Source organism: Populus trichocarpa, chromosome 11 (genome assembly GCF_000002775.5).
Source record: "Populus trichocarpa isolate Nisqually-1 chromosome 11, P.trichocarpa_v4.1, whole genome shotgun sequence".
In the NCBI taxonomy this organism is placed as follows: domain Eukaryota; kingdom Viridiplantae; phylum Streptophyta; class Magnoliopsida; order Malpighiales; family Salicaceae; genus Populus; species Populus trichocarpa.
In genome coordinates, this window is record NC_037295.2 from 5,203,573 (window position 1) to 5,218,715 (window position 15,143).

General features: G+C 30.6%; 1 protein-coding gene across 1 annotated transcript; it reads right to left on the reverse strand.

Annotated features, from left to right (window-relative positions):
* Positions 1 to 9,999: 9,999 nt before the first annotated feature.
* LOC18103205 (glutamate receptor 2.9) lies at positions 10,000 to 14,128 on the reverse strand. The gene is made up of 5 exons (XM_024611514.2): positions 13,780 to 14,128; positions 12,388 to 13,685; positions 11,442 to 11,748; positions 10,936 to 11,333; positions 10,000 to 10,788 (listed from the first exon to the last, which is right to left on the reverse strand). Exons 1-5 carry the CDS (start codon positions 14,105 to 14,107, stop codon positions 10,291 to 10,293), a joined length of 2,829 nt encoding a protein of 942 aa, XP_024467282.2. The 5' UTR covers positions 14,108 to 14,128; the 3' UTR covers positions 10,000 to 10,290.
* Positions 14,129 to 15,143: the final 1,015 nt, after the last annotated feature.

The following is a 15,143-nucleotide window of genomic DNA, read 5'->3' on the forward strand; positions in this document are numbered from 1 at the left end:
AAAGTTGATCAATATTGATTTTGTTGAAAAATTATAATATTGATTTTGATCGATCATGATCATTTGATTTTGTTGAAAAATTATATTTAAGTTTAACTGGAAAAATTATAATATTGATTTTGTTAAACTACTTTGAAAAAGACTAAGTTCTCTCCATGACTCTTCGTGACAAGAACTTATGTAGCTCAACTGGTCAGGTCTTAGATTTGCTTCCTAAAGGTCACTAGTTCGAGTTCCACAAACCTCAGGGCCATTGAATGCTTACATGGTCGTTAACTTCAAGGTCCGTGGGATTAATCGAGGTACGCTCAAGCTAGCCCAGACACCCACATTAATAATAATAATAAAAAAAAAAACTTATAGCTCTAGAAAAGTGAAAAGAAAACCAATGAGCAAAAAGAAAATAGCATGTAAATGGTTGATGATAGCAATAAAGATTGCTCTAATATCATGTTTCTAAATAGCCTCTCTTATCATTTATTTATTGATGGTATTTAAGATCAAAATTAATTATGCACTAATTTTGTTAGAAAAAATTACATATCTTTCCCAAAATTTAAGTCGGTAACATTTTTATCTATATTTTTTTTGAAAAAAAAATTATATCTTAATTTTTATATAATTAATAACACTTTAAATATCAAGTCACGAATGCACAAAATTAATCAACAAAGTTTTTTGAAATATTACACGTTGATGATTGTAATTGATTTAATACCCAAAGTGCTCTTATAATTTCTGCATTGGCTACCACCATTTATGCATTTTCTTCTTTCCAAAAAAGAAAATAATAATAATAATTAGATATTAGTGTTAGATAATCGCAAATTTTCAAAATGAGTAAATGGCTTTTTATAAATGAAAATTAAAACATATAAAAAGTGAAGTTGATTTGAAAAACGTGAATTGTACGTCATTTAATTATTACGTGCTATTTGGAAAGATTGGCTGCTAGCCACCAAATTTGACCCAAGACAAACCACTGTCCTCAAATAAATTCAATCTTCTCTGCTGATTCACGCATATTCCATGTTTCTCGTATAAGCCCACTTCCATTTACACTACCAAAGGCTCCTGAGTCACAATTTTAGATTGCCTTTTTTCTTTTTCTTTCCATCTCCAACTATTACCTTTATTTTTTATATTTAAAATAAATTTATAAATATATTAAATTAGTAAGCAATGATGTTTAATTTATTATAACAAGACATGCTAAATATAAATATATTTTCAAGAAAAATCTAGAGATCATACAAGTTTAAATTTATAATTAAGTATGCAAGATAATAACAAATAACAAACTTGCTTTGAACACAAATATAATAATAAAACATAAACATGCATACTAAGTATTTATCCAAACTTATAATTGTTACTAATTAATTCAAAGTCCTAGTATGTATACTAATAATAAAAATATTTATGCTTAAATTAAAACAAAGGAGGATTATTACTTGTCAAGGATGAATCATTTGTCCTTGAGGATTTATTACTCATCACTTGTGCAACCAGAGTGTTTGCAATATGTCTCTCAAGATTCCAACAACAACATCTTTGGTTTAAATGCACTTCTAAACAAGATCTTTGAATTAAAGAATATGAAATTCAAATATCTTTCAATAAGATAAATATAAGCTCTAGATTTTGAAGGAAAATCAAAGGTTAAAATCAAAATAAAACACTAAAATATGAGGTTAGGAAGAGTATGTGAAAGTCTAAAAATTTCAAGTTCAAAACTCTTCACCCAGTGAAGTTTGGAAGCTAAAAGTTAATACAATGAGAAACAATTAGGAAAGTAACACAAACATAAAAATAAATTTGGAAAACATAATAGAGAGAGAAAACTTACTTCCACATAACCACTCAGAGAAATGTCTCTATTTGTACTAGCATACAATATTTTCTCTTGGAATATCAAATATACCCTATATATTTGACTTGGAGTTCAAACCTTAGACCTTGAATCTAAATTCAAATATTAAAATTCAAATCCAAACTCTAAACACCCAACCTTATCTTAAATCAAAACCTTATAGAATTAAAAACTATATCATAAATTCAAATCTTAAAAAGACCATCTAGAAGCTAGACTGTGGGAATAATAAGCATTTCATCCATTATGGAAACATAATTGTCACCGAACCCTAAATTCTAAATTCAAACCTTGAAATTCATGGGTAATATTATTATTATCATGTTGTTGTATTAGATGAAATGCTTGTCGTTCTTTTGGTGTGGCTTCTAGATGATCCTTTAATTTAAGTAAATAGTTTTACCCATAAATTTAAAGTTTTGGATTTGTGATTTAGATACAAATTCTATAAGGTTTGGATTTAAGAATTAGGGTTTGGTGTTTAGATTTGATGTCTAGTGTTTGGGGTATATATATTTGATATTTCAAGAGAAAATGCTATTGGAATCAATGTTTTTCTTTTAAACATTGTTGGGACTATCATATCCATATTCAAGGATTCAATGTGAGAAAGAGGTTTTGGGTTTGTAAAAGTTTTGCCATCAAGATTTCTTTGAGATTAATTTCTCATTCACTCATAATTGATTTTAAACATTTTAATATTTCATGTTAAGGTGTGTGTGTATTAAAGAATATTTTCAACAAATTCTTAACCCAAATTATAACTAATGCCATACTTGACATCATAGAGACCACAACCTCTTTCTTTAGAAAGGGAAAGACTTTTATGGTTTAAAGAGGGGAAAAGGTCTTATATTGAGAAGGATTTTCCACCTAGTTTTATGATAATTAGAAAACCCTAACTGGTTTTCAGAGTTCTAAGGTAAGGGATTAGTTATGCTAAAAAAAAGATATTATCACCCTAAAATATCTTTCCTAAGGTAAGTTACATTGCTACTTGTCTTCTATTCCTAATGGTCTGTTATGTCTGATACTAGTGGTTTATGTACATGGGTGAGCATGGGTTAACTTTAATGAGTTACACCCTAGGTGGATGAATGAATTCAAGCCTATCAATTTTAAAGTCCAAGTCATTTTTGACACTCCTAATTGCTTGGTGAATTAACATATCTACAATCATTTACTTTTGATCATGACCTATGACTATTAATAGTCTATCAAACCATGTCAATGATTAAATGGGTGAGATTTTATTAAGCTAATTGAACTCAACCAAAATCCTAGGAGGAATTGTCATTAAACATTTTTTTTTATGCAATCATGGCCTATAGATAATGAATTGTTCAGGTTCATTTATTCTATAGTACTGAGGATCACTTATATTTTTTTCTGAATGAGATTTTTGTACCTTAGTCCTAAATATCAAAGTAGTAATCGTTATGAGTTGATCTACTTAGAGGTAGGATTTAGTGACACGAATGCTTTGGACTTACTAGGGAGAATTAATACCATCGATTTATACTTAGGTGTCATCTATGAATATTAGACTTAAGGGCTTGAAATTCTGAAAGGAAAACATGTTTTGAAAACAAGAGAGAATGAGGTGTTTCTCCTCATTAATGTTCAAGATAATAGCTCATTATGAGTCTATTTATCCAATACACTTTGATAAATATAGTCGATAATATTTATTTATTTTTTAAATTTAAAATTTAAAATATTTTTTTTAAAAAAATTACATATTATTTTAAAAGAAGTCACAAATGCTATTTACGATTCCCAAGTCGCATATGTCATCTATGACTTTACAAACTATGCTATTTTTCTAATTAAATTTTTAACTATGTTATTTTCACAATGTTTTATTTCTATGGTGCTATATTGAAAAAAAACCCCTGACAATACTTAATCTTGAAAGATAAAGGACAAATGGGGACACTACATCATTGATTTTGGATGTTGTGGAGAAGGTTATTGTAAACCTCTAGCCTAAAAATTGATAAATCAGTGTTAAATAAGGCAATCCTCAATTGAAAAATGGTAAATTAAGAGGAAAAATTGTTATGATTTGGATAAAAATCCCTACTATATTAATTTAAATCTCATATGAAATAAAGTAATAAAATAGTATGTAAAATGTCAGTCATTGATAAATCATATAAATCCTCTAATCAGGTAAACTAATTATTTAGAGAAAAGAATTTGTGAATTAGGGTGAAAATCCTTAGGAAATATAATGAAACTTTGAATAGATAATTATATAAATTTACGCGGGGATAATGCCAATCATCGATATAAACCCCCATATTTAACTATGTACATTATTTAGATGAAAATGGAAAAAATAGAAGAAAATTCAATGAGAGTAGTAATAAATATATTAAAAGAATATTATTAATTCTAGATGAAATGAGAATAAAATTATGTACAAAATATTTGATAATTGAGGGCTTTACAAAAACTATTTATGTTAAAAATTAAATGATGTGAACCTCTTGAACATGCTGTCAAACAACCCACACACAAAGACATCAATTCCTGGAAAAGTCAAGTAAATCAGGTTTAATAGAAGTGTGACACAAAGATAACTTATTTTTAAGCACCATTACTATTGAAAATGAAAAACCCCTACCCAATAAATATTGATTCGCGAACGAGAAGTATAAGAATGACGCCACGAAGTCAGTTGTTCTTTCATAAGTCATTTTCAGTTCTTTAGAAAATCAAGGAAGGGAAAATATCTCACCAACTCACATAACAAAGTACAACAAATTTGTTTTATTAATTTGAATTTCGTGCCCTACACGTCTGGTTATGACTTTATTTATACTGACTCTAGACTGAAATAAACTCTAATGAACCTCTTATATGGACTTATATGAGGCCCACTTACAATTAAACCCAAATATAACCCAAAATATAAAAAATAAGAATAAAATAAAGTCTGATATTGTTGCCGTATATAACAAAGAAAATAAAAGCTAAATAATCTAATTTCTCTAGTTTATAAGTTGTTATAGCTGAATAAACCTTCCTTGTATGCATAGGAATAGTTGTCGCCACTGTAAGTCATTTGTAGACTAGGAGAAAATCTAATCTGATTTGGATTCCTTTGCTGTCGCCTCTTTAGTTACCTGATTAGCTTGGATTTCCTTGTATAACTTTGATAAATAATAAATCCAATTTTCCCTTTTGTTGCTAATTCAATTACTTTCCTTACTTGTTTAGAAAAATAAAGTGTTGACTTTCTATCCTTGTAACATTAGGGAAAAAACAAGCCTAACAAGGCTGTTATGAGGCCAAACACATCAGCCCTTTGATCCATATCAATTGAGCTTTTCTTGGACTTGAATTAGATGAATATAGGCTTTCCTTCATGCTCCATTGGTGTCCCAAGCTCCTCTAGGTCCTTCTTACTTCATATGTTCTAAACAAGCTCATTTAATACCTTTTTCAACTTATTTGCCCTAGCTTTTGTAATTGACCCACTTGGTACCTTCAATGGGTCTTTGACATGATTAAACTTGGTGTTAGGTTGATCCTTATCATTAAATGAGTGGTAGTGTTGTAAATATGTAATACAAAAGCAATTTTGTAAATTCAAAATAAACATCCCCTTCCCTCTTATCAGAGTTGGTTGACATTACAGTAAAATAAAAAATCAAGGAGAGAGCTTTATTCTTCATATTTTTTATAAATTTGGTGATTTCTCTTAAAATTTAGGACTTTAAGAGTGTGTGAGGGTAAAATCCACTTGAAAAAAACACTATTTTCAAGAGGTGTGCCCAATGGGTTTGATAGCAAATTGGGAGAAGAGAAATTCTTCTTGTCTTCTTCTTATTGTTTTCTTGATTTCTTAGGGAGAGTTAAAATGAGTGACAAAGAAAGTGAGGGTTGAAGGGAAGATCAACAAAAAAAAAAGAAAAAGGATTGAAAGTAAAGAGAGAAGTATGCCTCTAATTGAAGGAGGGGGAAGAATTGAGGAAAACTTGCAAAACAAATCACCAAGTGATTTCAAAATCTTATTGGTAAGGAAAAATTTATAAGTTAATTATATGCTCTTTGTGTTTTTGGTGAATAAGATGGGAACCCTTAATTATTAACAATTCTAAGGTTTATGATAAATTTGGGGGAAAATGATTGTTTTGTGGTAGTGTGATTAATTTTGCATGGAATGGGTGTTAATAAAATTGAATTCAAAGAAAATTTGAATAAACATCAATGGGTAACAAAAGTAATAGGATCAGCCATAAGGAAAAAAATTAGGGAAATGGAAAATCTTGTTTTATTATGAGGTATTGTATGTTTATTAGATGTATTAATATGAGTTGTTATGTTTAAGAAAAACATTTAGGTGAATATGTGAATTACATATTGTATGTATGTTTTGGGAAGGTTGAGAATGTGAAATTTATGTGATTTTATGATGTTGAGTGTTTATAGATTAATATGAAGGCGTTAAAGATTTTAATTGAAGTAGAAATTCTTGATCAAATGAATGTTTACATGTTGTGATGTATGTTTGGAAAGTATAGGAATGAAGTTGGAAACTTTAATGTGAAATGTTATTTGAACATAATATTAATTAAGGGTTTAAATTGTGTTGAAAATAAAAGAATAAGGTGTAAATGAGAAATAAATAAATAAATATATTGAAATAAAATATAGAATCCTTGCCCATAGTGTGGTTGGCCAAGAGGCTGGAAAAATTTAGGTTGGATAGATTAAATTTGTAAGATGGTATGATGATTGATAAATTATGAGTTTAAGAAATTGATTAAATCATGGAAAATGAAATTCTCATGTAGGTTAGACCATGCAACTAAATTATAGATTTTGTTTGATTTGATATGAAATTGTTGAATTAGATTTTATTTTTAAATTGTGTTGAAACTTATGTTTTAATAGTATTACGTAATTCGTGTATTGATGAAGTGATATAAATGTAGAAGATTAGATAAGTCGTATGAGTCGTATTGAAGTTATTTGCTTGGGCATCGTGATGGAATTGTGGAAGATTGGATAGATTGTATGAGAGGTAATGTTTTTAAATGGATAATTGTGTTTAGAAAATATAAAAAATAAGGAATTCTAAATTTGATGTAGTTGAGATGTGTAGTGACTAAAGATTTGGTTAATTTGTGTTGTAACAATGCTTTGCATATTAGATATTGAATGTGAATGGGGTACGATTAATTATTTATATGTGAGACAATGAGAAATGAAAAATTAAATTAAAATGTGAATGGGATAGGGTGATTAGAGTCAAATTGTTGTGTTCATCAATATGAAAGTAATATATTGTGTGTTCAACATTGGATTGAGATTGTAGAAGTGTTGAAATTTCTATATTAAAATCTTAAATTGATAAAGTAAATACAAATTATTAGTTGTGAAGTATTAAATACAAAATTTGAAATTTGAAGCGTAAAAGTAGTAAGTAAATATTTAAATTATGGAATGGATAATATGTTATGGATTGTAATATGGAATTGATGTTTGTAATATGGTTAGAAATAAATTAGAATGTTGGCATAAATAAAAATATCTATGGTTGAATTTTAATTGGAAGAGTGAAGATGCATAATGGATTAACTATATGTATGATGGCCAAACGAGGTGTTAAATTAATGTCACTAGTTGGGTAGGAAACACAATCAAAGAAGGACATGTTATGGTAGGAGATGTGTGTTAGGAGTTTTAGGTAAGGATCATTCCCTCTTTCCTTTTTTACTGATTTAAAATGCTTCTATAGCTGTAAGTTTTCAATGAAATTTATATAAGTTGTGTATAATTACTATCATGAGAATTATATTGATGATGCAAGATGAATATATGTGTGATTTGTATTTAACCGTAATGTTAGTGACTATAATATAGATATGAATGATTGTAACGATAATAGTCCATATATATAAATTAAAATCGACCACAACAATGGAAACTAAAAATAGAGAAAAGTATATAAATTAGTGGTAACAACAAATTGTTCTATTGTTTGTTAAATGTGTTTGGAATAAAAAGAATTGAGTTATGTGATTGGAATGGAAAGATGCATAGTATGGTTGAAATGAAAATAAATAAATTAAATATTGAAAGAGGAATATATGAATTCATTGTGAAAAAGGTGATTAGTATGATACTTAGTCAGCCGTGTGGATAGTGACTAAGGTTATGGATATGATATTTAGTCGGCTAGAAGAGACTAAGGTGATAAATATAATACTTAGTTAGCTGTGTGGATGGGGCTAAGGTGAGAGAAATGATACTTAGTTAGTAATATGGATGGTGACTAAAAATATGAATATGTTACACAATCAACCATTTGGATAGAGGCTATGGATATAAATACGAGAATTAATGGGTTGTTTAAATGGATACTTATGAAATTAAATTAAAGTTAGCTATTTAGATTGTGACCTGTGGATATAAATTAAAGTTGACTATTTGAACGAAGATGAACTAGTACTTAGTAATAATTGTGGTTAAGGAAAGTGCATAAGCATTGCATATAACCAAATACTTCTTAATTTTTTTTCATGTTAATATGATATTTAAATTGGTAGCATGACTTCAGTTTTTATATTATTTCAAATGACTTTTAATTTGATAGTGAGTAAATGTCTCTATATGCCAAGAACTTATGATTATTGATTTTGAAATGTTTATGTTATATTTTCTCATGTATTTCATGGACATTGTATAATTGATAGGGAGAATGTATTATGATCCATAGAGGGAGCAATTGTTCATAATTTTTGTTGACATGTTAATACTTATGAAAGTATTAATAGTTTGTCATCATCAAAAAAGAAAAAAAATATTAGCAAAAGGCTATCATTTGCTCACAGTTTTGATGAATCAAACCAATAAGAAGTTATTAATCTTTCTTAAGGATGTGCTGATATAGGTTTTTTATTATGTCTAACATTTCAAGGATTATCGACAAGCCTTAAAGTTGTGATAAAAATATGAAACTATATTAATAGTATTATTTTCTTCAAAATTAGTCTTAGCATGTTATTACATGTGATTCAAGTTTTTTTAAAAAACAAAATTCTTAAAACCAACTTTTTATACCTAAAATATAATTATGAAAATTAGTCATAAAATTCTCTAAAACACCTTATGACCCTTAAAAAGTCTAAGACCTCTAATACATCATATAATCATACAAAACACATCTCTAAAGCCTTGTGGAATGTTACATAGTAAGCCCAATAGTATGTGGTATACCAATTAATTAAACTAGATATAAAATTTCAAAGACAACTACGTACTAAACAAGACATTTTTACTGAATAAACATTTTTTAGACCACTCGTATACTAGATGAATTTTTAGCATATGTGGTCGGCCACTTATTACTTGAATGAGTTGAAATTATTCTCTATCTTTTTTACTCAAGTGTGTGAGATCATACCAAGCTTGTCCTTTCACTTATGTTTGAATTTGAAAATACCTTATCTCTCATCATCCAATTAGGATAAGCAAAACAAGCAATTTAATTTTCATTTCCATAACACCACTTTTTTCTCTTTTTTTACATCATTTAGCTTAAACCATATTGGATACCAATCTTTAAAAATTTAAATTTCTTGGCCTATTCTTATATATTCTAAACAACTACAAGCTTATTTTTCACTATACATTAGCATTTTCTTATATATTTTAAAGGTTGTTACAATCATTAAACTTTTATTCCTATTTTTACAAAATCAATTCCTTTAATTTCAAAGCTTACTTTTTATTATTCTCTTACATATTGATTGCTTTACTTACCTCACTTAAAAAGAGTTAGATTACACATATTAAAGACTTTGAATTATTTTCTAATATAATCTATTTTTGTGTGTCTATTTGATTTCATTTGTTTTTAGTAAAACTTCTTGTTAAAGTGTATATTACAATATAACCACTTGAATTTCAGTTATAAACTTTTATGTGTGAGTTTGTATAGCTTTCGGTCTATCTTCGTTAAAAAACCAATGTTGGTAGATTTGTACTGGATAATAAGAATCAATTAAAAATTAAAATATATTTTAGAAACAGTCCCATAGCATGGCGTAGACATGTTTGCTAGTTTTTCTATAAGATTTACTTCACTTTACTTTAAGATTCAAGAGTTTTGCAATATTTGTTTTCCTTTCAATTCGTGGATTTATTTAATTTACCAGCAAATGTACATAAATTAATAATATTCATGAGTTTCCTGAGTTTATAAAAAAAAAATGTAGATAAATCACCCTACCAAATCATATCCTGAATCTATAGACTTAGCTTAGTGTATACATCTAATCTTCCTGACAAATTTCAGTGCTTAGTCAATAACGACTTTAATCACTGCAAATGGAGTTCGGAGAACTAATTAATATTCACAGTAAGCTTGATCTCTGGCCAAGTTCTGCATTTTCTTTTCATCTTTGATCCTTATGTCGTGGAATTTTTGGCATTTCAATCTCAGCTTGCGGGGAACCATAATTATTTTCCAAATTGTCAGAGTTACTCACATATTCCCACTTCGTAGAGCCCCATTCATCCTTATCTAGTGCTTGAGCAAAAGTTGAAGCCCTCCTAGGAACTCGGGTTTTTTCTCCGTTGTAAAAGTATTTTGTACCACTCTTACCACGTGGAGTGAGATGGCCTCCATCTGCTTCATGATGAGGCCGTGAATTCCTTAACAAGCGAAAGAGAAATAGTAGAAAACAGATGGTAGATATCGCAGCAAATACAATGTAGATTCCCTTGAAGCTGCGGAGGCTCAAGCTTTCGACATTATTATTAGTTGCCGAAGTTGAACACTCAGGTGAGGGGGCAAACCACTTTTCTTCCAAAAGTGTTATGTTCCCCTCCTCCGATAGGCATAGAATCTCTCTAGAAAAATCAGCAGCAAAAGGAGAGCCTTTTTGGAATGCCTGCAGGTGCAGCAAATTAATATCATAATATTTAATTAGTAATAAACTAACGTTCAAAGAAATGGCTTCACCGTGTTTCAAGTCTTTAAAAAGGTTCCTGACATCATAATGCAAAGAAAATAGAATTGCAGTGCATTTAATACTTACAAAGCCGAGCCCTCCAAATCTGTATGTGGCTTTTGTGCCGGAGTAACTTTTACAATGTTGATTGAGGAAAAGTCTCTCATATGGGAGTTCAAGAAAAGCAGCAGCTATGCTGTTCCTTTCAAATTCAGTTGTGTAATCATTTTCAGGGTTAAAGACCTTGATTTTATCGTGATCAAATCCAAGAACATCCCTGACGTACTCCTGGACGAAAGATTCATTATTACAACCAACATTTAACTTGTCGTTCTTTAGTTTCTCAAACTGTGAAAAATTCGGTTTCATTCGTTGCACGGTGAGCATTGAAGTCAAACTGGCAGTGTAGCTTGAGGTTAAGATAAAGACAACACAAAGCCACGCTACCACTACAACTCGAGTGAAGTTGCTATAAAGTCTCTCCCCTGCAAAATGTAACAGTGAGCTTCAGATTAAGGTTACTGACAGAGAATGCGCCATCAAAGAGTCTTGGATACATATGCCATATATAACTTGTGAAACTGAATACTTACTCTGAGCAAAGAATAGAGATGAAAATGTGAACCAAAGCGCGGTCCCGAACTGGTACTTCCGAGGGCCTCTAAATTCTGGATTCGTTTGGTGCTCCAGGAACCAAATTATAAGCATTGTGTAGATGAATAAAGCACTACTCACCATCCACATCTTTAAGTTAAAAGGCTTCAAGAAAATCCGTGTTGTATCTTCAGTCTCAAGTGGAACTATCATGGACAATCCTGACTCTGCATAAGGTTGAGTGAATTCTACGTATTCTGCTCTTTCAGCTAATATGGTTATATCTCCAATGGCAGCATCATAAGTCTTCCGATTAGCAAGTGGCACAAAAGTCAAACAATGGCACTCAGCACAAAAATAATGTTGAAAAAACAGCTGATAGAACGAGACAGGAGCAAAATAAAGGCAAAATCATACAACTCCTCAGATAGGCCTCAATGGACAAGTCAAAGTTTGTCTAGTTAAACTATGAGAAAAGTCTGAAGTATCTCATAGAAATGTATGGTGGAGAAATTTCAATTTCTTATCAGAAACAATGCTATATGAATTTATTCTTGGTTTTGAGTAGCAGCCAATTTTGACTCTGTGTCATCTCTTCTATTCGGATAAGAATTTATTGTCGGCAAATTAAGGATATTTATATATTCTATCTATAATATATAATAATAAATCAGAAACAATTCCAATTAAAATATTAGAATAACATAGGAACAACTTTTTTTTTATATCATCACCATAATTAAATCTTCTCATTTTTTTTTTTTTTTAATCTTTAACAACGTCTACTGGCAATAGCGTGGTGGCATTAAGGCTGTTAAAAAATTTAAATTTTTTAAATAATATTTCAAAATATAATTTAAATCATTCTTTAATAAATATCTACAAGCAAGGTTAAAGAGTCGATTCTTTAATAAATATCTACAAGCAAAGTTAAAGAGTCGTTACCTTGTTGTAGACACCTTCAATCATATCACCATACTGCCCATCAAACTCGAAGAATACGGGTGGTATAGAGTAATTCAATCGTTTCACAACTTCGTCAAAGAGGTCAACGCAAAAACCTACTGGCCGCTTCTCGCCAATTCGAAATGTCACAAACTTATCGAACGAGGTTCTTCGAGGGACTATTATTCGCAATGGCTTTGCTTCAGAAGGCATTGCCCATCCTTTTGGGTCTCGGCCGTTGAGATCACCAGGCCAAATCACTGGACCGGACAACCCTCCTGTGGTTTTACCACCATCATTGTTTCTGCACCTTCCTTTGCCTTGTTCCACGTAGAGGGTATCCGAGAAACCGCAATTTGGCAACCAAAAATCCAGTTCCTTACATTTCTTCCCAACCACATTAACAATCCTTAATGTAGGAGAATCTGACAGCATCCCATCCTTGAAACGTATTCTACCACTCAAACCAGTGAAATCACTTTCTAATACACTGTTTAGAAACATTTTTGGACTAGTAATGTTGCTACCTAGTTTTTCTATGGCCTGTGTGATAATACCAATGCTGTCATAGGCTCTTAATGCTTGAATTCCTGGCTGAAAATCATTTTCATTTAGATACTCTGACCGGAAAATTTTCTGGAACAGTGCTTCGAATCTTTTGTAAGAACTGTTGGAAGAATAGTAGGTTTTGATTCCTAGAGTGCCTTCCATAGAAGAAAAAACAGGATTGTCCACAGAATCCAAGAAACTAGTAATACTGTTTCCAACTATCCAGACTGTGTCATTGCCTACAAGCCCCGCTTTCTTAGCTTCTCCGAAAATACAAGTGAGCATAGGCAAAGATGACTGAAGAACAATAAAAACACGAGCTTCTGTTTGATTTTGTAGCTTAATAAGCTCATCTTGAACAACATCTATTGGATCTGTTAAAAATGAAAACGGTGGAAGAACCAAGCGGTATTCAATCTCCGAACCAACCTCTTGTAGAGCCTCGGTTAAAAGAGCTAAATTGCCATATTCACTTCCTAACACCTCATCTTCATAAATCACTACTACCCTTTTCCAATTATAAGAATGGACAAGAGCTGCAATGCATCTCATCTGTTCTGACCCATCACTGGCCATTCTAATTAGAAAAGGCCAACGAAGTGAAGTTAATATCGGGGTTCTGGCTGGTGCTGCAAATGAAAGGATTGGAACTTGAGACTGGTTTCCAATATTAGCAACCAGGGCTGCTTCCTCCCATTTGTCCATGCCAATAATCACTTTCACTTTCTTCTCTTTGATCAGCTCTTCAGCTGCAAGAAAAATTGACCAGTCAATATACTGCTTCAAATCTTGCTACTACTAAGCTAGAAACTCAAAGTCATTTAGAGATGGCTAGATTATTACCTGCATAAGCTGCTTGAAGAGGGTCTCCTTTAGGATTCTTGAAGTGAAGAGAGAGCTTGTGGTTTCTTGAGATGTTGTTGAAGTTTTGGACTGCAATTTCCATTGCTGTTTTCTCTTCTTTCCCTGTACGGGAATTACCATCGATGATGGCACCAATATTAGTAACCTTGGTCGTGCTGGCCGCAGCTTCAACTCCATAGGAGAGGATGAGAAGGAAGGTGATGAGCACAGATAAAAGAAAGCAAGGTTTTAGAACTTTATTAACAGGAATAAGAGGGCAAGTGCTTAGTTGGGAATTTACTTTGGTGAACAAATTAGTCCTTTTCATTTGTTATACGAAGTTTTGATTTTGGAAGTCTGAATCCTTATAATATCTGAAATTGCTAAGAAAATTGGTATAGTTGAAGATTCTATCTGACCTGGTCAGCCTGGACCACATCAAACTATTTGTCCTTGGAACCCAAGCTACCAAGAATGGTGTCGAAATGTCTAATATTGAAACTTTGACTTTAATATGTGCTAATTAATAATTGCCTACACGAGTCAAATTTCTTGTTTTCATCACATTTGAGGGGTCGTTTCGGTTTAGTGATGCAATTGCGTATTAAACAATTGTAGTTTATTCAGTCTAATCAAAGATTAAAAATGAACGACGAAATCACTAAACCAAATATCTTGTTAAAAAATATAAAATTATTTTATTTTGTTGTTTATTAAAAGTAGAATAATATTTTTAGTTTTTTTATTTAATTTTTATATATATATTTTGTATTTAAGTTATACAAATTCTTTGTAAGTATTTAATTATATTATGCACTATAAATGAAATTGTATTTCTCTTTAATTTTTTTTTGGATTCCTTAACAAATCTAAGAAGAGCTAAAACTAATAAGTAGAAATTGATGTTTAATATCAGAATGAATCCATTTTTTAAGAAATTACTTCTTTAATATCAGTAGATAACTTTCCAAACAAATAATGTTGAATTTTATCATGTTTTCCATGTAGTTTTAGCTTATTTATTATCGTTTTTTCTCTAGTTGTTGTGGTACTTGAGTTTTTGCCATATACCCTTAATCTACATGTTTTCTTCGTTCTTCCAATATATTTATCCTCGTTAAACTTCTTCTTCACGGCGAGTTGTTATCACTGATAAACAAAATTTAATGTTCGCGAGCTCACCTGGCGAGCGTATGTCAATTTTAGGGTTTCAAGATTTGATAAATGTGATCCAACGACCTAAAAACTGGTGCATGTGATGGTTAATACACCTTCTGTCACCTTGGTCCCATAAAATCATCAAGATGCCAATTGAATTTCAAATTAAATAGGTTCAAATCCCTAGAAATGCTTTGTATTCCTGG